This window comes from Enhydra lutris, unplaced genomic scaffold, assembly GCF_002288905.1.
Source record: "Enhydra lutris kenyoni isolate GAN:26980312 unplaced genomic scaffold, ASM228890v2 scaffoldscaffold91, whole genome shotgun sequence".
In the NCBI taxonomy this organism is placed as follows: domain Eukaryota; kingdom Metazoa; phylum Chordata; class Mammalia; order Carnivora; family Mustelidae; genus Enhydra; species Enhydra lutris.
Window position 1 is genome coordinate 546,877 of NW_019154175.1, and position 23,093 is coordinate 569,969.

The window sequence follows — 23,093 nt, forward strand, 5'->3', positions numbered from 1 at the left end:
GGGAGGGGCCATGCAGTGGTTTCTTGTAAAAATTTAGTTCAGGGAACTATTTCTCCCCCTAGAAAAGGCTGAGAAATTTTCCTTTCTCGAAAGACACACGTGACCCTTTAGAGTTCTCACTTTGCCCTGAGTTTCTAGATACTAAGAGTGGAATTACTAGTGCCTTTGTTTAGGGTAGCCATGTAACGTAGGAAATGGTTAGTATCTAAACTAGGCTCTGGACTCAGACAACTTCGTTTGGGAGCCCAGCTCTGCCATTTTCTGGCTGTGCAACTTTGGGGAAGTTATTTATCTTCCCTGTGCCTCAGTTTCCTTCTCTGTAAGATGGTACCATACTAACACTTATATCAGAGGGTTATGTGAGGATTAAATTAGCTATTAAATGCACATAACAATCATGTAAAATCATTGCTTAATTTCACTCATTTTGCTTAGGATTTGTCTCCTCCCATGAGATGGTAAGTTATAAAAAGGCAAGGGTTTTGTCTGTGTTGTTCACAGCTACATCTTCAGAGCTGAGAATGATTCCTGGTATATCATGAGTTCTCAATAAATAAATATGAAATGAATGAATGACTTTAAAGCACTTAGCAAAGCCTGGCACAGAGTAAATGCTCACAAAATATTACTTTATCTCTCTTTAAGCCACACACATACTCAGACCATCAGCAGTGTGAGCCCAACCTTCAGAATACGTCCTGAATCTGACCACTCCTCCCTGGCTTCCCTGCCAGCATCCCAGTTTGGGCCCCCTCACTTCTCACGGGGCCTCCTGCAGGAGTGACTTAACTCAAATCCTTGGCTCCATCCTTGCAACCCCGAAGTCCGGGCCCCGGAACTCCACTCTCTAGCTATGGTGATCCTCTTAAAATACAGCCTGGTCTTGTCACTCCCTCCTCACACTCTTCCAGTGTCCCCATCACACTCAGAATAAAGTCAGAGGCTTTTCATAATGTCAGGTCTTTAGGTGCGTGCGTACTGGGCATTCTCCCAAAGCTTCATCCCCTACCCTGAGCCCCTCTTTCATGCTGGCTGTTGCTTAGGTCCCCTCACCATCTTCCTTGCTGCTGGGATGTCTTCTGACACATTTTGCAGGTGTCCGCTTACATGTCATCTCCTCAGACAAGCCTTCACCAGCTATTAATCTAAAGAGCTCCCCATACTCCCAGCCCTGACTCTCTGATCCTTGTTCTGAGCATTTAGCATGGATTTCTATGCTTGCTGCTTATCTTTCTCATGAGAGTGTAAGCTCCATGGGGACAGGTACTGTGGCTGTGCTGTCTACCTGTGCCTTGAAGAGTGCAGTCTAGCCCAGTGGGGGTGGCTTCTGCTCCTGGGGTCATGAGGGGCCACAGGCTGGAGAGCACAGTGAGGACCCTGACACTTTTTCTCCCTGTGCCTGCCCAGGTTCTGCAGATCTGTCCCAAGGACATGAGAGCTGACATCTGTGTGCACCTGAACCGCAAGGTGTTCAAGGAACACCCAGCTTTCCGGCTGGCCAGCGATGGCTGCCTGCGGGCACTGGCCATGGAGTTCCAGACAGTGCACTGCGCCCCGGGGGACCTCATCTACCACGCAGGAGAGAGTGTTGACAGCCTCTGCTTTGTGGTCTCCGGCTCTCTGGAGGTGATCCAGGATGACGAGGTGGTGGCTATCCTAGGTAGGTGTGTTAATTTTGCTGGACATACACCTCTGGGGACCAGGGTTGGCCAAGTTACTGGGCAGCTCAGTGCCACTGCAGCCTTCAGCCAGGGAGAGTGGGCACCTCGGGGCAAGGCCAACTGCTCGCCTCTATTCGACACACCGATATTTGAGTGCCTGCATTGTGCCAGTCACCGTCTTAGGCACTTGGGGTATTTCAATGACAAAAATGGGTTTTGTCCTCTAGGGGCTCCCAGGCTACTGGGGGAGAGGAGCAAATAAGCAGACACTTGTTCACTGCGGAAGAAGGATCTAACTCAGTATTCAAGTGTCTGGAAGGCTTCCTGGAAGAAACGATATGTAAGCTAAAACCTACAGACTGGAGAAGTGAAGGGCAAGGGGGTGTCCTCAGCAGGGGGAAAGCACATGCAAAATCCTGCAGAGAGAGCAGGATGTATTTGTAGAACTGCAGTGTGTCCCTTTGGCACGGCTGGAGCAACAAAGCAAGAAGGACCATGGGTGGGAGCTACGTCCTAGGCAGATCATGGCAGGCTCTGGGAGCCACGCTGAGGGACTTGGACTTTACTACTTTACTACTTGGACTTTACCACTGCACGTGGGAGGTTAAGAGCAGGAGAGAGGGTAAGTCAGATTTGAACTTTAATAAGAGAACTATAGTTGCTGCTTTGGGAGTGACTGCAAGGGGGTGGCTGGGGCAGGGAGAGGAGGTTGGAGACATGCTATCCAGGGGCAGGTGGATGGTGCCCCGGACTGACACTGTGGTGGGCAGAGGGAGAGAACCAAATGGAGTTGACTCATTTAAGAAGTTGAGTCAACAGAGGATTTGCTGGGGCAGGGGTGGGGGGTGGGGGAGTGGTTGAGGACTGCAGGATTTCTCACTTGGATAACAAGGAGGCCGGTGTGCCACACACTGAACTAAGGGATGTGGGGGATGGAGCGGGGTCGTGGGGGGACATGTTGGTGCTTTGGCCTTTTGAGCATCTACAGCCTTTGAGAGATTCATCTGATCATCTGAGGAAGCTACAGAGCAGCTCTTCACTGGGGCCATTTCTAGCTCTCTGAAGGGATCAGCCATCAAGTACTAGCCAACATTTATGCTCATCTAGTCGGTGCCAGGCATTTTATGTACATTTGCTCATTTAACCCTTGCAGTAACCCTATGAAGTGATTTTATTATCCCATTTTGCAGATGAGACAGTGAAAGCTCAGAGAGGTTAGGATGAGGTCCATGGAGCCAGCATCCTGGAAAATCTCCACTCTGATCCATTTTGCAATACCACAGTCCTAAGGATAGATTACGTAGTTTGCTGGCCCATTAAATTTCCAGATACTGCTAGACATTGTGGACATATTTTACCCTGTGTATATGATTTCTTAAGAAACTGAGGGAGGGAGAGGTTACATTTTGTGAAAGTTAGAAATGAGATTCAAATTAAGTAGCTAAGCATACATTGTGTGTGTGTGTGTGTGTGTGTGTGTGTGTGTGTGTGTATACATATATATATGTATATGTATATGTGTATATATATATATATACTTTCCAAACTTTGTTCCTGCTTGACTTTGGAGTGCACAATATGCAGCCTTCCTGTTGCTTCCCTGGCCCCAAGCCATCTTTCCCTCTTGATTACATTCTGCTCAGGTTAACCCAAGGATGATTTATATTCCTTCAGCATGAGCTGGCAGATGGTCAGAGGGAGCCTGGGATAGTGACTGGGTGCGGGGTGGAGGGTGGAACTATTCTTTGCTAAAATAAGGATGTGGATTCCTGCTCTCCACTGAAATCTGTAGATAGGGTTATTCTGCTCCTTGCTGTCTTCATCCACAGAGAACTGAGATTTGACTGTGTGTAGGACTAGCACACATGAAGGGGACAGCTACTGCTTTAGTGACTGAGAGGGGGAGAGGCCCTTCATCCCTTCCTTTAATTCTCATCGGTGTCCTTGATAAAGAGGACTTTCCATTGGTAATCACCATTGAGATACTCACCTGGCTAAGAAGAAGTAACTAGTGATTAGTGAGCTCTTCTTTGAGTTGGAATTGGAATTGAATTTGAATTGGTCCTTTGGTTAAGGGCATCCTTCACTCATCTCTGCCCTTTTTTTTTTTTTAAGATTTTATTTATTTGCTCATCAGAGAGAGAACACACAAGCAGGGGAAACAGCAGGCAGAGGGAGAAGCAGGCTCCCCGGTGTGTAAGGAGCCTGATGCAGCACTCCATCCCAGGACCCTGGGATCATGACCTGAGCTGAAAGCCAGCTCAGGACTGAGCCACCCAGGCATCCTGACCCATCCCCCTTATTGGTAACTCACCAAATGCCTTTCCAAGGCATCTACACCTGTGACCAGCACCATCCCCCTCCCATACGCATACACAGGGCATCCTTAGTGACCCACCTCACACAGTTGTGTGTTAGGAGTTAGGATTGGGCAGTGAAGCCCTGAGAGAAGTCATAGGTGCAAGAAGGCTTGACAAAGGCAAGTGATGGCTTCCCAGTGGGGTCTCCTCTCTCTTCTCTCTTCTTGTGGGGAAGCCCACCAGGGCTTGATCCACTGTTGATTTACTTGGTCGCTTGACTGCTTCTCCAAATCCAGCCCTCTGTCTCTGGCTCCCTGCGCACCTAGCCTGCTCTGGTTAGCAATCGAACAGGAATTCTGGAATCACTCAGCAGCTTCACATTCGGGGCAGTTGTTGCCCTCAAGCTGTCCTGACTAGAAAAAGCATCTTCGCTGTGTCCCCAGGAGCCAGAGTAGGTCCAAAAATTAGGTCCAAACTTGAGATCCTAAGTAGCCTGTAACATTTCAAGAGGTTCTTATTCTATAAAAGACATGAGACAAGTCCTTTGACCAAACTTTAACTCTGGGCCAAAACACGTAAGATTCCCAGCTATTTGCTCCCTGGAAACTTAAGTTCAGAGTTCTGTTGTTGCTTCCTCCTAAATAGACTATCTTTTGCTCAATTTACTGAAATCAGTTGTTCATGCAAAGGGGGTTCAGGTGACAAGTGGTTGTTAAAACTAGATCTCTATTGCCTTTTGATGCATTTCAGTTCAATACAACCAAAATTTATTGAACATCTACTACTTATGAGGTGGCTGTCATAGAATTGGGAGTATCAGTGGACAAGAGATTAGCTTCCCTTCCAGGAGCTTCCACAAGCACAGGAGACTGTTGTTACGAAAAAGTGTTACCTGTTCTAGAGGGTCATCTGAGAAGTAATTTTTGAGCAGGTACAATATTGTATCTTGTGCCCCAACAAGGAAAAAATAAATAGCCAGGGAATCCTTAGTTATCACAAAGCCAGAGGCTTTAGAATAAAGCCCAGAGCTCATCTGTCACATTCAGTTGTCTCTACTGTCTTGTTATCAGATCTCTCATTTACATTCTGCTAATTTGTTTTTTCCTCCCAATTCTAATAGTCTGCTTAATTTTAGCACAACAATAAGGAAAAGCGTATGTAGTCATAACTGTGTTTAATAAATGTTAAAAATAGAACCGTTTCTAAAAATGTTTTTTAGGAGAGTGTCAAACTTTCTCAACTCAACTCACCTAGGAAATGGTGTGTTGTCTCATGAATGAATAAACACATGTGCGCACACAGTCATAGGTCAAGCTCAAGTGCTTATTCTTGCTGCAGGAGATGTGACCTGGTGCTTTCTATTAGATTCCATTCTCTTTCATTTAAAAAGAAATTGACGTCATGACTCACTAAATTGCTTTCTTGACTGACGCAAAGCCTGCCGTTTAAAAACGGGGTTCCACCAACGTCAACAGTACTTCTCTTGGACTGAAAGCCTTGCTGTCCCCTGAGGGCAGAGACTACACCTGCATCATCTCTTCTGATCTCCTTTCCTCTGATGTTCTCTGCCTTTCGACTGAGAGGACATTTTCTCAATCTCCTTTTGGAATTCTCTTAGAAATCACTCATGTCTTCTCAAATTCAGTTTGGCGGTTCTTTGAAGTAAATTCAAGCCTTTAGCGTGTTCATTTTATTCATTATATTTTTAAAGGCATTTTCTCCCAGTTTGTCGTAGCTGTCAAAATAAAAAGGCACAGATACCCACTTTACCCCTACCCAAGTGGTGGAGATGCCCACGCACCTGCAAGTAAGTCATTATCTTGGTTCTGTGACACTTGACCAAAGTAGAGGAGTCATGGAATTTCCTCCGGGCTCTGTCTGCTTGACTGTGGTCCGTCTCCCTACATTTCCATCTCAAATATGCAGGGTTTAGATGATCTCCTTTTCCTGTGATTTAGTGTCCCTATAGTAACTTCTGTGGGTTTTCTATTTTAATACTTAATTTGTATTTTAACCATGGATCATCTTGTGTCCTTTCTTTCTGTTTTGTGTTGTTGTTGTTGTTGCTGTTGTTTCCATTCCCCTGGGCAAGGTAGTGTCTTTTTGGCCAGACTGCACTGAGGAGTGGAAAGAGCCATGGGCCTGGAGCTGGAGACTTGCCCATAGCCCAGGCTCTGCACAAACTCCCTGCAGGAATGCCCCCCACAACTGATGAAATCGCAGGGTCTCCTGCGCTTCTCCTGACCCCATCACACTGTGCCAATTGCATGTTTGTTCCTCTGTCCCTCCTGTGAGCTGAGATCCTTTGATTTCCTATCTCTAGCTTGGCCCAGCGTATGAAAGGCACCAGGGGATCTTTGCAGAATGGAATTGAATTGAGCTGAAAGGCAAGGAGAGACTGAGCAGTGAAGGGCTGCTAGTTCCAGAATAGGGGGTCTGGACTTTATCTTGTGGGGATGAGGAGCTCAGAGAACATTTCAAACATGGACCACATGAAGATGTGGGTCCCACAAACGCACAGGCATGGAGGCTAGCTAGAAGATTCAGATGAGCAATGATGAGAGCCTGTGTATGGTGGTGGAAGGGAGATGTGGGGACAAGCTGCAGCCCAGAGATATTAGGGGAGGGAGAAGCTTCTGGCTGGGGGAGGTGAGGGGAGGGAATAGTTTTTGGCAGCTCATGGACAAGCAGGAAGGCCAGAGGAAAGATGAAGGGTTTATTCTACTGAATTTGCTGCGTCTTTATGGAACAGATCTAAGTGTGGCTCTCAACTAGTGGAAACTCTTCTCAACTTATGGATGAGCCAGAGTCTGCCCAATGAAGGGAAGCAGTCTTGGGGAAGATGATAGGCAGGCCGTGGCTCATCACACACTCTGAATTAACTTACAATCTGCGGTCCTGTCACTATTGAACTAGGACTTACGTGTAGATTCTTCTTACATGTACATGTAAAGTTGTAAATGCTTATTTACAGGTGAAATCTTTTTTTTTTTTTTTTAAACACCCCCTTCTCGTGGTTCCTAATTTGGAAGACCCTTTCATCTTTGCTTAGTTAGATTTGTATTCCAGAGGAGGAGGACCTAGCCTAGGATGGTGGCTCTGTGAAGGTGGAGTTAGGATTTGGACATCTGAGGTAGGGCATTCTAGATGGAAAGAATAGTGTGAGCTGAGGCCTGGCGAGGGAGAGTGTGTTGTGTAAGCCCAGGACCAGTACTTGAGTTAGAGCTGAGAGCCCTGAGGGGCAACAGTGGAGCCTGGGGCCAGAGAGGCAGCTCAGAGCTCATCTGTGGACATTTCTAAATGTCAGCATGAGGAACTAGGCTGTGGGGAATCACTGAAGGTGATGGGTAAAGTGACACCATTAGAGCCATGCTTTGTAAAAATTAATGAACTAGACACAGAGCAGGGAGGGAGGGCAGTCGCTGACTCTGGCATGTAGTAGAGATGAGAGGTGGTAAGGTATGGGCAGTAGAAATGGAGATAGAAATAGGGTTGCCAGGTCAGATACAGCACAGCCAGTTAAACTTGGATCTCATATTAATAGGTAATTTTTGACTGAAGAATTTCCCAAAGATGGAATGGGATGTACTTATGCTAAAAATTAAAAAAAAAAAAAAAAATATCCCTTTTTTTAAAAAAGGGGTGTTTTTTTTTTTTTTTTTTTTTTTTTTTTTTTTGCTTAATTTGGCAACCTTTGATGGGAGGGATGTGTTGATGAGACATTCTGGAAGGAGAGTCTGAATGGCTGTACAGAATAGGATGTGGAGAGGAGCCAGAGGGAGTTGAGGGAGGTGATTCTGACATCCCAGTGAGTGGGGAGATGGAGGCACTGGAACAGACAACTTGAGTCAGGAGGAAGACACAGTGAGAGAGGAAGGTGATGAGCTTGGCTTTGACTTGTTGCATTTAAAGACCAGTGGGGTATCCAAGTGGAGAGCTCAGAAAAGTGGGTCTGGAACCAGGGAAAGAAGCCAGGGCTCAAGACAGAGATTTAGGAAGGACTAGGAAATAGGAAAAACAAACAACAAACAAGACCGGTGCAGAGAGAATACAGGTATCACATTCATTTTACGAAGTAACCAAGTATTTCAGAGCATTTTTTAAAAAAAGGGAGTCTAGGGTGTCTGCAGATACTAGTTAAGCATCTCCCTTTAGCTCAGGTCATGATCCCAGAGTCCTGGAATTCAGCTCTGCATCAGGCTCCCAGCTCAGCGGGAAGCCTGCTTCTTCCTCTCCCACTCCCCCTGTTTGTGTTCCCTCTCTCGCTGTGTCTCTCTCTGTCAAATAAATAAATAAAATCTTTAAAAAAAAAGAAAAAGAAATGGGAATCTACCCATTCAAAATCATCATGAGGAATTTTAAATGGGATTAGAAACTCTTAGGATAAGTAAAGTAAGAAAATATAATTTTTAAATGCAGTATGATCTTAGTTATGGGGAGGAACACATTTGTAGATAAAAACCCACAAACATCTCTACCCACATGTCATAGTTGATGTTTTTAGTCTGTAAGGCTATAGGTGGTTTTTGTTTCCCTTTGTCATGTATATATTTATCTTTCAAGTCTTTAAAAGAGCATATGCTCTTTTCAAAATGAGGGATTTTTTTTTTTAATTTAAAATGGAACTTGAGAAAGTCAGCATTGTTTCATATATTCTTTTGGTTCTTAGGATATCATTTGAAAGAATAACATTTTTTTCAGAAAGCAGTCTCAACTGCATTTCTTTTGTTATTTACCAGTCCAGTCAGGAAAAAAAAAAAAAAAAGACATTACTTAGTGGGTACTACCCAACCCCTCCCTGAAACGCTTAAGGCTCCCACGAAGGCAGCACCTAAGCAAAAGATTATGAAGCCTGTGAAGGTTTCTGTACCCCGAGTTGGTGGAAAACACTGAGTTGGTGGATCAGATTTTTTTTTTAAGATTTTATTTATTTATTTGACAGAGAGAGAGAGATCACAAGTAGGCAGAGAGGCAGGCAGAGAAGGGGGCGGGGAAGCAGGCTCCCCGCTGAGCAGAGAGCCGGATGCGGGGCTCCATCCCAGGACCCTGGGATCATGACCTGAGCCAAAGGCAGAGGCTTTAACCCACTGAGCCACCCAGGCGCCCCAGTGGATCAGATTTTTAAATAAACATCTGACTATAACTTAAAAAAAAAAAAAAAAAGGAAGATGGCTAGGTGGTGAGGACAGAGTGGCTATCTACCCCAGATTTTGAAAAGATCAACAACTTTATGTAAAGCCCTCATTATTTTGGAGATGGAGAAGCTAAATCCTTCATGGAGCTGCTTCCCAAGATGCCTGAGAGCTGGAGGGGCTGAGGGAGAGGTCCCCCACTTCCTATGCTACCATCTTCTGGAGTGCCCCTGCCCCCCACTGCCCTGGGGACCTGGCATAGCTGCTGGAAGAATATGGCTGCAAGGTACCATATAACAATGTCACTTGCTCACCCTCAACCCAAGGGGAAGGGGCTGTATTTAAGCATCTCAATGATCCAACCAAGCATTAACATTCATACAACTGTTCCATCAACCGAAGCAATTACTTTAAATCCACACTCCCAGGGAGAAGCTAGCCTAGAAATAATCTAGAACTTCCAAAATGCATAACGTTTGTGTCCGGTAATGCACAGCATACTTGACTGAGGCAGGGTGGAGGTGGGGACCAGGTTCTACTTCTTTAATTCTGTTTTTGTTTAAGCGATTAAAAAAAAAATTGGTTTGTAGTCTCTGAAGACCCCGGTAGTTAGCAGAGTCAATAGATCTTTCTAAAGGAAATTCTTACAACTTCAGTGCCCAGACAGAGGGGAATGGTTAAAAAACTATGGTAAATTGAGGCAGCTGTTACGATGATGATATAAAAAGTGTTATCGGCATGTGAAATGTTTTAAATATAACATTAAGTGGGGAGAGGGGAAGCAGAGTCTGTAGCTCTATGTGCTATAACCCCAACTGCATAAAAATGGACTTGCAAGAAGAAAGATGGGAAGTGTACCAAAATGTTCAGAGTTTTATAGGTGGTGGCCTGCAGAGCCGATATTTTTCCATTTCTCAGTATATTTTCAGTCATTTTCTGCAGCACACATGGAGTCTTTTATAAACAGTAAGGAAAAAAATCAACTCAATTTGCAATTCTTATCTGCAGTGGTCTTGGAAATTATCACCTGCCTTCAGTGAGAGATCTGTGATCTGTTTACTTAGCAGAGACACGTTGAGCTAATTTAATTTTACCTAATTGTAGTCGCAAAAAATAGAAGAAGAGCGTCATGATGTTTCCAAGCCATTGCTTTAATGTAACCATTACCAAGTGAGTCCGCGTTCACACAGAGAGGCCAGTGTTGTTTGCTCCTGCTCAGTGTAGTCTCCACAAGGAAGCCCAGTGACCCACATTTGGGTGAAATTTTTATTCCTTAAAGGAGAGCACTTGTATGATAGGGTGATTTCTAACATTCATATCTTTACATCTTCTTTTTAAATTCATCTATAATTTTTCAGCTTACCATTAGCTAGATAGGAGTGAATTATGGGACTGTTTCTGAACAGGTCAGCAAATTCTTTATTGGGCCAAGCTGACAAGGTAGCTACCTGAGGACACCTGGGTTCTTTGCACTGGGGCTGGGGACCAATCCTCTCCTCAAAGCTGCCATCCTGAGACATTCTAAAAATTTCATATCCTGGCTCACCTTACAGTGTTCCACTCAGACCCATCTTTTCCTTGATGTATTGATTTATTCACTCCATAAACATGCCAGGTATAGTCTGGGGATTGAAGATACATCAGCAAATCAGACAGACACACCTGGGATAGAGTTAATAGCCTCATCCGGGTGACAGATAAACAAACACACAGTTTTATAACATAGTATGCCAAGGGCAATAGGAGTAAGAACAAGATGCTAAGGAAGCTTATAAGACAGACATCTAATCCATCCTGGCCAAGAGAAATCAAGGAAGGCTTCCTGTCAGAAGTGGCATCTGAGCTGAGAATTGCATGATGAACTGAACTCCACTGGAAGCAGCAGTGGTAGTGGGGTTTGGAATAGGGGATTAAAGAGAAAGTATTCTAAGCAGAGGGGATGGCATTTTCAAAGCCTTTTTTTTTTTTTTTTAAAGATTTATATATTTACTTGAGGGAGAGAGAGAGAGCATGGCTAGGCATGGGGGGAGGGACAGAGGGAGAAAGAGAGAGAGAGAAAGAAAATCTCAAACAGATTCCCCACTGAGTGCAGAGCCCGACTCAGAGCTTTATCTCACGACCCTGAGATTATGACCTGAGCATAAATCAAGAGTCACTTAACCAACTGCCACTCAGGTGCCCCGAGTATTTTAAAAGACTTTAAAGCAGAAGAGTGATATTTGTGTTTAGAGAGGTCATCTTGGATGCTGTAAAGAGAATGGATAGCAGGCAAGAAGACCAGAGAGGATGATGTTGAGAGATGAGTGTGGCTTGAATTGATTTGATATCAGTGGAAATGGAGAAGAGCAGACAAATTTATGAGATCCTTGGAAGGATAAAATGATCAGAGCTTGGTCTTTTGTTGGATATAGAGATGAGCAAAGGGGAGGGGTCAGGAATGACTTGGACAACTTTCACCAGGACAGGGAACTCTGGAGGGTGGGCAGGCTGAACTGGGGGTGGGACTAGTTCCATTCTGGGATTTGTGGGTTTGAGCTAAGTGAAAGTGTCCAGTGTGAGGTTCTAGACTCAGAAGAGAGACCTAGGCTGGAGGCATAAACATGGGACCATCAGGAACCAGGTGGCAGCTGAAGCCAGGTGAGAGGCTGAGAAAAACCCAGAGAGAAGGAAGGGCAAGAAGCAGTAAGGTCTAGAGCAGAGCCCTGAGGAATGCCTTTATAGGGGACAGGTGGAGAGGCCAGTGATGGACTGCCAGCAGAGGGGAGTGGGCTATCACAGAAGACAGGGAATGAGGGAAGGAACATGCCAGTATTTTATGGCCCACTGAGACGTGACACTGCCAGTTAAATGATGATATATGGTTGACTGTAAGACACATTCTGATTTCAGAGATTAAAAAATGCTCGACAACTTAAGTGTATATTAGAATCAAAGAGCTAGAATAAGTTGAGGACTAAAATATACCTTTTAGATTGATTAGGAACAGAGCTATGATTGACTGTGGTGAGAGTAGTGTTAGCAGGGGCTGGGGGATAGAAGCAAGATTAGAGTAACTTGAGAAATGGGGGAAGGTGGCCATTAGTTCCAGGGTGCTTGATAAATTGCAAAGATCTTTCAGAGTTCTGAACCACGAGAGAAATAAGTAAGAGAGATACCAGTCAAAATATCACTTCTTTTTTCTGATTAAGCTAATATTGAAGAATATGCTTTGTATCTGCATCCAAGAGGTCTTCCCCATATGGAACCCCAGAATTAGCCTACTCTGGTGAGGGTCTGCCTCGCAGATCGTACGACATGGAGGCATGGAAAGAACACGCTTCCTGCAGGCAGGCAGATTCTGAAGAGAGCAAGGGGCTGGCCTACTATGTATGTGCAGGTTCTTCTTCCAAACTCCTCACACAGATGAGGGCCACCGAGAGGCCAAGACTGTGGTGCAGCTGGAATTGCCTTTACAGAAGAGGAACATTGGGAAATGGGGGTAACTCACCCCTTAACCCTAAGAATGTAGAGATGCTGTAAATACTATTATCCAGACATTGAGTCATAAAAGAAAGGAGAACAACCCACAGCAGCTAACCTCATTTCCAACCATCCAGCTTTTCCCCTCTCGCTGTTCGAAAAAATTCCCTATCTCTTCCGTGTGTCTCAGGTCTCTTGCCTAGCCGTAGAAGCCCTACTCCACTCTCAGTTTTCACTATGAATTCCCCATAGCCCTGCCCAAGACAACCTCTGATGTATGTTGTTATCATGTTTTTGTTTTATACTTTGCTGTTACATACCTTTGGTTTGTCTTTCACCATGTAAGCCCCTTGAATGTAGAGACAATGTCTTTTCCATGTTCTGTGCCCCTTCACCTCTGGAACGCTGCCTGGTCCATGATAGGGGCCAAATTGTTGAACTGGAATGAACTGGGTGCCAAGAGATAGTGAGATGTAACCCCATCTTTGGGAACCCCCAGTCTCATAGCTTTCCAGGAGAGAGAGGCAGGGGCAGTTCTCATCAGAGCCAGTGTGTGACATGACAGTTCCTGGGTTTCATTGACCAGGGATGTGGTGGACCCTCGCCAGTGTCCCATGTCTAGAGGTAGTTTGCTGAAGAGCCTAACAATTGTTCTCCTTTGTACTAACTTCGAAAGAAGACAAATGTTTCTTGAACATCTCTGAGCTCTCCTACAAAAGCTAAATTAAAGACCAAGCCTCTCTAGGAGATGCCCGTCTGAGAAGTGGGGTGACATGCGTGCCTCTGCCTGAAGCCCAGGCCTCCTGAACATCTCCAGGCCCCCACTTTCTTTGTTGGCAAAAGAAATCCAATAAAATGTGTTGGCTCAGTACCTAACACCACAGCACACTTAGATAAGACCTGGCATTTAAAGCCGAGGCTTTGTTCCGAGTGGTATATTTTCACAACTTGGACAGGAAAGCGCATCGATGAGGTCTCCACTCTGTCTGTATTGGATGGACCTTCTCACTGCTCTAAGCTGTAGCAGGTGAAGCAGTGGTCACAGACTTCCAGCAGCATTTATTTTCTCAGTAAGACCAAAAAAAAAAAAAAAAAAAAAGGGAGGGAGGGACTTTGTAGCTTCATTACAAATAAAAGAAGGCAAAATTTACCAGGTGTCAAAATTTCCTTGTCCACTCTTCCCCGTGGTCTCAGGTGACCTGAGGGAAGCAGCCATAGATACATGTGGGAGGGTTAAGGATTCCAAATTAAGGTGGAAAGCCTGGACTTCCATCATCTTCGGGGTAAGGGACACAGTGGGTATCTGCGGCAGCATCCCTGGCTGGAGTCTGGCCTGGTACACCGTGTACCCTTGGCAGATCCTGCCCACCCTACCCCTGCCCTGGCCTCTAGTTGCTGGTCTGAGAAGTGGTTGGGTATCACCAAGGTATTTCACTGAAGTCCTTGGAGCTTTGGCTCTGAATGTGCTTCCAGAGCTCCATCATCACGTGAGTGCTGGGCCCTTCTGGTGCATGGAAGCCCACACCTTTCCCTACAGCAGGGAGAGAAAGGCGTGGATGGACCTTGCCTACAGCAGAACCCACTGTACTGCCCCACCAGACTGTGGACTCTGGAATTGGCTAGGATGCGGGTTTAGCTGCTCCACCAGAAACCCAAAGTAATACAAGCTTAGACAAGACAGAAACGTGTTTTTCTCTCACGCTGCAGCCCAGGTATTAGAGCTGGTGTGTCCAGTTCATGGTGTTGGGCGCCCTGCTTGCTTCTTGCCTCTGGCTTCATCCAGGTTGTCACACTGGCCTCATGGTCTAAGCACTCACATCCTTGTTCCAGCCAGGAGGAAGGGAGGAGAGGAGAAGGGCAGAGCAGGACCCTGGAAGTTGCGCACATTCCTTCTGCAACGCTCGCCTTAACCAGAACTTGGACAAAGGGCCACAGCAAGGCACAATGCGGTCTTTATTCCAGTCATCTTTGTGCCCAGCTACAAGTCATCGTCTCCTTTACTAGAAGAGGAGAGAACCGGTTTTGGAGAACATGGGGATTCCTGGGCCATAGCTCCTTAAGGTCAACCCTGACTCTGATTTATCCTTTTTCCCATCACCTAGCATGGTGCCTGACCAAGGTGAATTGGGCAATCATTTAACCTCTCCAGAGCTCACTTTCCTCTCTTTAAAATGGGCCTGATGATCTCTGTGGAATTCGCTTCACAGGGCATTAGGAGAATTCTTCTTTCACTGTGTCTCTGATTTACTGAGCATCTACTGTGTTCCAAGCCCAGGGCTAAGTGCTTTCTTCATATTAATTTCATTTAGGCCATACCACGGCCCTATGAGGTGGGTGTTAGCATCCACATTTCTTAGCTGGGTCAGTTGAGACTAGGAGGGGTTTAGGAAGAGCCCAGTGCATTGGTTTATCTCCGTATCTAGTATCCGCTGAGTGTCCACCGTGCACCCGAGCCACTGCTGGGATCTAGGGCTTCTGGGGATGGGGGGTGTTTCCAGAGGACAACAGACACACATAATGGGAAGATGCTCTGGCCAAGGGCTCAGGGAGGAGGTTGGAGCATGTTTGGAAGCCAGAGCAGAAGTTATCTAGACCAAGGAACAGGGTGGAGGTCCGGGATGGTGCTGGCAAGGCCCTGAGGGGAGCAGGAAGCCAGACTTGAAGGGACTGTAGGAGTCACAGTGTGGCCAGAGGGAAGAAAGTGAACAAAAGAGGGGGCAGGGGCCCCCTCAGGCTCCCAGCAGGGGAGTTCAACCTGTCTGGTCCTGAGGCTTGAGTTGAGGGAGTTCGATAAAGTGCTTGGAAAACGTGCCGTGCTGGGGGTGGCACCAGGGAGGGAGGGCGAGACTTGGCAAATTATCTTAATGTCTTTGCCACGTCTCCGAGGACCAAGGAGGGGACCTAGATGTGACATGCCTTGCTTATGTGATGAATCCAGGAGGTCTGAACCTCCCTTGTTCTCATCCTCATCCTCCTGAACTATACTCCGTCTACTCAGAACTTACCTGGAAATATTTGTCCAGCCCCTATTCTCTGTCGCATAAGCAAAATTATTCCCAGGGCCAGAAGACAGAATGGCCGACCCTCCGAGCCTCTCTCAGTGGTGCCAGGGTCTCTGTGGTCCCATTTCACCACCCTGATGAAGTGAGTGACGAGGCCCCTTTGGTCTTAAAATGGCTTGAGGGCAGAGGACCTCCTGATGCCCCAGAGAGGAGGGATCTAGATGGTAGGATAGGCTGAGGGTACTGGCCCCCTCTGCACTCTGTGTCCTGGCACCACTCTCAGCAGTCCCAGTGTGGCCCTAACAACATCCCGAATCTAGGTCTTTAAGCAGTGACTGAACAAGTTGGTGTCAACGGCTCACTGTGTAGAGTATGGAAGGCACTTAGGTGAGTTTATAGCTGAGTAAGGAGACTGGGTAATTTCCTCAAAGGATTATAAAATATACTGGCAACACTCATCTCTACAGGTGAGTGAAGGAACTACAATCCAAACATGGGATAATGCAGGCGCTTCCTTTCCTCCTCTGCAGAGCCCTATGGCATGCCTCAGGGCCTTTGCAGCTGCTGTTTCCTCTCCCTGGACTCATCTCTGTGCTGTATATTTTTTTGCTGGTTAATTGGAACTCATTCCTCGGGTCTCAGCTCAGACATATTATCTCCCTGAAAGCCTTCCCTCACCCCTTGACTTGAGCCAGATACCCCTCCTGCCTGGTGTCCTATCATGTTAGAATGAGGCACTCACCCCTGAAATGTTATAGTTTGCTAGGTCTCTGTCTCTCACTATATCATGTCTGTCCTTCCCCTGCTATACCTTAGCTCCTAGGACAGTGCCTGCCAAAAGTTGCACGACTGACTAAATGAGTTGTTTCTCTTTGGTTCTAGAAATTATTGGTGACTTTAGAAGCAGATAGTAACTTATACTGCAGAATTATGTTTTGGCAATATAGGTTACCACTGTGAGGGCTCCTTGTACAAGCACACAATAGGGAATAGTGAAGAGAAGCAGCTGGATATTGCAGTTCTGTTCTTACCCCTCTGGCCTGCCAAACTCACTCAGAGCCTGTCTTTGAATAGACAGGGCCTTTTCTGAAGGGTTCCAATTGTCAGTTTCAGAGCAGAATTGCTTCCCTGTGACTTTTTAGCATTTGGGTAGGTTGTTTGATCCTCCTGGGGTCCCAGTTCCAGCACCTCTAAAATTCACCCTGATCAACCCTCCCAGCCCCCTACTCCCACCTTCCTTGACCCATTAAGCCCCCACATGTGGGCATTCCTGCCTCTGCCCATCCTTAAATTGAATTATCTATAGGGTCTTTTTCTCCTGTGCTCCTTGCAGAGATCTGCCCTCCCTCTCCCTGCGCCACCTCAGCTCTGTGTCCCACCTCCCACCTATGTCTTATGAATGTTCTTCAGTCCCACGGCTGTACCCCATGGGGTTGTTTATGTCCACTGCAATGGTGGAGGTGTGGGAAAGACAGCTGCATTGACGTGGGGGCGGAAGGGGGAGGAGGATTAATTATCACAGGGATGTTTGCTTGAAGTTTTAATTAGATTGCCTTTCCTTACTTCCCCTTTTCATTCTTTTTTCTTTTCCCCAGCTCAGAACATCCACTTAGAATATATTTTAGAAACTTGGAACATTAGGTTTTAACATTCTGTACCCAGCGCCTCAGTGTAATAAATAAATCAATAAGCTGATTGCCTCCAGTAGGTTGATTGCCAAGTGCATTGGGGTAACTTTTGTTCTTCAGTGAGTGATCATTTCATGCTAGGGAACAAGGGATGAATGTGGGTGTAGGGCTTGTCCTGGCCTCTGATTCATAACCCTGACCTGGGAAGTCATTATTCCCAGAGCTGTGCGTAACTTACAAGCAGCCTTCCCAAAGCTCTGTATCCTCCCCTTTGACAGTTTCCCCAAGTTCCATGTCATAAATATATTTCTCATTTGCTAGAAGAGGCTTAGGTTTGTTTTAAATCTAACAGGCCCCCTGACACCACACTCTTAAATCTCACTAACAGATCATGTATACCAAAAATGCTGCCTTGACAGGAAGAAAGATCATATGGTATTCCATTTGGGTTGAAAATCAAATCCAAGTTATAACAACACTTTGATTTCCTGGACCCTATAGATTAATCATGATTATTTTACCGTGAAATACTTCATATAGTAGTAACTAATCTCTATTTATTGTTTCTGTTAAAATCTTAGATTGGAAAACTTTCTCCAGCGGGCTTGTTGTCATTTCTAAAGATGCTTTTATTAATTTCATGATGTGTTTCAAACATAATATGGTTGTCCTTTATTTTATGCAATAGTTTGAATTTCTACAGGTAAATCATATGTTAAACATACATGAGGAATTATTATTTTACTTTCTGGGTTCTTTTCTAATTGGAAAAACTACTCCAAGTTTGTTTGAGAAGTGTAATGCTCATTCATTAGGTCTTGTTTAAATGCAGGACAATTGACCCTTGAAGAATGTGGGGTTAGGGATGCTGACCCCCGTGCATATCTACATATAACTTTTGAACCCCAAAAACTTAACTACTAATAGCCTATTGTTTATAAGAAGCCTTACTGATAACATCAACAGTAAAATAACATGTGTTTTGTATGTTATATGTATTATAGACTATATTCTTACAACGAAGTTAGCTAGAGAAAAGAAGATGTTATTAAAAAAATCGTTAAGAGGGGCATCTGGGTGGCTCAGTCAGTTAAGCATCTGCTTTCAGCTCAGGTCATGATCCCAGAGTCCTGGGATTGAGCATGGCCTTGGGCTCCCTGCTCAGCGGGGAGTCTGCTTCTCCCTCTGCCCCTCACCCCACTTGTGCTCTCTCTCTCTCTCACTCTGTCTCTCTCAAATAAAAAAAATAATAATAAAGTGTTTAAAAAAATCATAAGGAAGAGAAAACTCATTTACAAAAAATCTACATGTAAGTGGACCCACGCAGCTCAAACCTGTTCAAGAGTCAGCTATGATCTTAATGAGAATCAGGCAAGATTACTCATGGTAATCTACGTTCAGTAGCTCTGGCTTTGTCATACTACGTTTCATCCCAATAGGAGGCTGTAAGATTTGTCAATGCCTTATGTTCTCACTGACTGATACTCAAAACTCTCAGGAGAATCTGCTCCTGTTATAGCCCCTCGTCACTCTTTTCTGTCCCATTCTGTCAGAGCAGGAAGTGGAGTGCCCAGCACAGGGCTGGGATCCTTTGCAACGTTCTGGTGAGATATTAGCTAACCTACTAAGTAATTTCTCATGGGTGTCTCAGTCCAGAGTTCCATGAGCCTGTGTGTTCTGATGATCTATTTCTGCATAATAAACCTCCCTTAAATTTAATGGTGTAAGAAATTGATGCCTGTGTCTCACCATTCCATGGGGTCTTTAGCTCAGTTGGTTGGTTCTGACTTGGGCTTTCTGCATGTGGCTGCACGCCAGTGTTGGCCAGGGCTTCGGGCACGTGAAGGCTAGCCGGGGCTGGCTGGCTGACCAGACGGCGCATTTACATGACAGGCAGAGGCTGGTGGTCAGTGGGGACTCAGCTGGGCTGTCCCCCAGAGCACTGATATGTGACCTCTGGTGTGGTTTGTTCTTCTCAAAGCACGGTACCTGGATTCTAAGAGGGAGCATCCTACAGTAAGTGTTCCAAGAGACCCAGGCAGAAGCTGCAAGGTATTTTATGATCTGGTCTCAAAATCCCTGCCACACGCTAGAGAAGGGACTAAGGCAGAGTCCGGATTCAAGGGGGATGGAGATTAGGCTTTGCTTCTTGATGCCTCTTCACCATCTACCACATTATCACGTAAAAATGAAAGGCATGGGAGGCGTTGGAGTGAAGTGTAGGAAGTTACGGAATGCTTCCTATGTATGAACAAATGACCAGCCTTCTTAGTTAGAACTCAGTACCAGGGAGCCCACACTGAATGAACCCCTCCCCATGGAAGTTGGTAGCACCCCACAGAGAGAAGCATTCCCAGCCAGTGGCCCCAGCCCTCAAGTAACCAACTCAGAGTGCAGATGATTGAAAAACACCTGGGAGGTGAATTTAATTAGTGCAGGTTTAAAGACATTGTTCCCTAAAAGCTCCCCCATGCATGATACTGAGTAGTAAAACTGTCTTCATAAATCAGAACTGTACATCACCTCACAAACACAGAGGAAACTCTGGAGGAATGTGTCTGGTACAGTCCATTTCTTGCTCACACTTGGAGGTGCTTGGAGAAGGCTATGCGCGTGGAGTACCTTGTATCCTTAGAATGGAGTCTTTGGTGTTTGAGAAAAGATCAACTTCCGTCCAGGTGCTTGGAAGTCTAATCTCTTCCTTGGCCCAAATGACGAAAACGCCCGCCCTGTTAATCATACTGAGTCAAGGGGACCTGGCTCCCTGCTGGGGAGTGTGGCGTGTCTGGGTGCATGGGCCAACTGCTCTCCTGAGGGTGACGAGGGTTCCTTTCCACCCTCATAGCATTGTTTGTTGCCCCCTGCATACTCCTCTCTGGCTCCCTGTGGATTCAAATTTGTGTTTATCTATGCTGAAAATTTAGAGGCACGATAAACAACATTTCAAGCTATTTATAATCAGAGGCTGTGCCAGGAATGAATTAGGCTTTGTATTAGACATATGTTAAAATGTTGGACTCGGGGAAATGTAGGGAGACTATCCCTCGATGTGAAAAGCGATATTTAGAGGAGACTGATGGAAGTGGGACCCGGAATATGGTTACATGGAATTAGTACTCTGTTGGCTTTTTAAATACACTCTTGAGGAATGCCAGGTATGGAGTGGCTTGGAGATGCCATGTGGAGGGGGCCCATAGTTTTACCCTCCCAGGAAGGCCTTTGGCAGCAGTGAGGAACATGGAAGCAGGTAGTGGGGGAGGGTGAGGAATGAGATACCATACAAGCATAAACCCGAGGGCTGTGGACAGAGTACGGAAGAAAATGAACTCTACCCCTATGTGCCTTTTTCCATGTGAATCATCCTAAACAGAGGAGAACTGTCCTGATGTTCAGGTCCCGAAGGAAAGTCCACACCTTCTCCATACTGTTCACCTCTCAGTCTGTCCCATGAATGGAGATCCACAGTCTGCCCTCCTTCCTTCCTTCTCTTTTGCTTGCACTTACTGGCAGAACTCCTATTCAGTGCCAAACATCGTGTGATGTGGAGGGAACTCTCACGTTGGGAGTTCCACAATCAACAAAGACACAGACAAATCACGTGATTATAGATTATGATTGGTGGTTTGGGAAAATGGGGGAGTGATAAAGAATAACAGGGGGTTCCCACTTTGGATAGGATGTCCAGGAGGTAACATGACCCCAGTGTCATTGGCTAAACTTTGACATGTATTATATAGTATTTTAAAGTTTCTTAAATTGCATGTTTTTAAGGTTCAAAATAAAACTGTTTTTGTTTTTTGTTTTTTTCCTTTCCTGAACCCATGTTGCAGAATGTAAAATGGGAGATGGGGACGCGAACGGGGATGGCCAGACGCCATCTGGTTGACACTTTCTTCACCAGAACTTTCTCTCCCTAGGGAAAGGAGACGTGTTTGGAGATGTGTTCTGGAAGGAAGCCACCCTGGCCCAGTCCTGTGCCAACGTTAGGGCCCTGACCTACTGCGACCTGCATGTGATCAAACGGGACGCCTTGCAGAAAGTGCTGGAATTCTACACGGCCTTTTCCCACTCCTTCTCCAGGAACCTCATTCTCACCTACAACTTGAGGAAGAGGGTAAGCTGACAGCTTCAGTTTCTTCTCCACCAAGCGCTGTCTCTGTGCACTTATCATAACCACACAGGCCAAGAAGAATCCTCTTGTGGTTTCTGGAAGGGGAGCAGTTGTTTCTCTAGAGGTTCTGAGCGTGGTTTGCTCTTCAGAGCTTTTGCTATGAAATAAGGGCAGGAGGAATGTTGCTAGATTAAAAGATGGATTTGCTTTGCTCCAGAAGGGATTTGTGTATCTGTGCATTTTTTCCCCAGCGATAGCTAGACCTTCTAGCATTTTGAAAAAATTAGTTAAAAAAAATGAGATCATTAGTCAGTAAAATGGCTGAAGGGGGCTACTTAATTAAAGTAAACTGAATTTTCCCTGGTGACTAGGACTCACTAAATGGTGTGAGGCCATTAGTCAGCTGGTAATAATAATTTTGAAAAGCCATGAAGATGAGTCAGTTGGGTCCAGAAAATCAGAAAGGTATGGAATCTGATTGCCTAGAGAATATCTTGTAGACACTGGCCTATTTAATGGGTTGTGAAATGATGAGTAATTTTAAGAACCAGAGAAGATTTCTTGTCTGAAATTGTTTCCTTCACCCTCAAGTAATCGGTATTGCTCCATCCATCTCTGTGAGGGTTAAAGTATTCATTCGTCTTATACTCTTTAGATTTTTCATGACTGATTTCTTACCCATCATCTATCTCTTCTTGTGAACAAGGTAGCTATGACCTATGGAAACCATCAGGAAGGATTGTTTTAAGAATCTTTCCAAAAATGACCTCATTGGGGGCGCCTGGGTGGCTCAGTGGGTTAAAGCCTCTGCCTTTGGCTCAGGTCATGATCCCAGGGTCCTGGAATCAAGCCCGGTATCGGGCTCTCTGCTCAGCGGGGAGCCTGCTTCCTCTTCTCTGCCTGCTTCCTCCTCTCTCTCTGCCTGCTTCTCTGCTTACTCGTGATCTCCGTCTGTCAAATAAATAAATAAAATCTTTTTAAAAAATTATTTTAAAAAATGACCTCAGAATCTTTCCTCCAACACTGTTCTTCTCGTGGTCCTTGTCTCTGTGTATGCTTGCATCATGCTGGTCCATGTATCATGCTGGTGTTCCAAGTTGCAGACTCTGGCATTGTGGTTGACTTCTCCCCCTCTCCTGTGTCTCAGGTAACTCATTAAATCCTTAAGCTCTCAAACCTGGGTCCACACTTTACTTCCATCCTTGGGGCTCAGCCCGAGCTCTTGGGACACGGTGCCTCGTTCCTGACCTTCCCTGTGTCCTGCAGCACACAGTAGGTTCCTGCCTTTTGTCAGTCCTCAATGCAGTGCTCCCTTCTTTGGCCAGTGGTGTGACCTTAAAAACAAATTGGATCATGTCACTTTCTTTGTAAAGACTTTTTGCCCCCACCCTAACTTTAGGATAATGTCTGTACACTTCAGGATGGTTTATGTGGCTTTTCACATCCAACCCTGACTTAATGCCAAGCCCCAAGCTCAGCCACTCTTCCCATGCCCTGCTCTGCCATCCTGACCACTCCTAGCATGAGAGCCACACCCTTTCAGAGCCCTGGGCCTCTGCCTGAGCCTTCCTCGGCCTGGCATTCTTTTTTCTCCTGCTGTGTGTGACAAACGCCTGTTAACCCTTAAGATGGCTGAAATGTTTATTTGTTCAGTCATCGAACCCAGTGTGCAACAGCTGAATGAGCCTCGACATACAAAGCTGAACCACACTCAGGTCTCAATCCCCTGCATCCTAAAGTCTAACAGAGAAGATCAGCCCAGGAAGGCCGGATGCAGTGCATGATGCCGAGTACAACGAG

At 45.7% G+C, this 23,093-nt stretch overlaps 1 protein-coding gene across 2 annotated transcripts in view; it reads left to right on the top strand.

Moving 5' to 3' along the window:
* Positions 1-23,093, top strand: part of LOC111162367 (potassium voltage-gated channel subfamily H member 1) — a 373,079-nt gene that overhangs the window by 269,017 nt on the left and 80,969 nt on the right. For both annotated transcript variants that reach the window (XM_022526742.1, XM_022526743.1), the window contains exons 9-10: positions 1,408-1,660; positions 21,100-21,296. In XM_022526742.1, the coding sequence (XP_022382450.1) occupies positions 1,408-1,660; positions 21,100-21,296 (450 nt within the window). The remainder of the gene's footprint in view (positions 1-1,407; positions 1,661-21,099; positions 21,297-23,093) is intronic.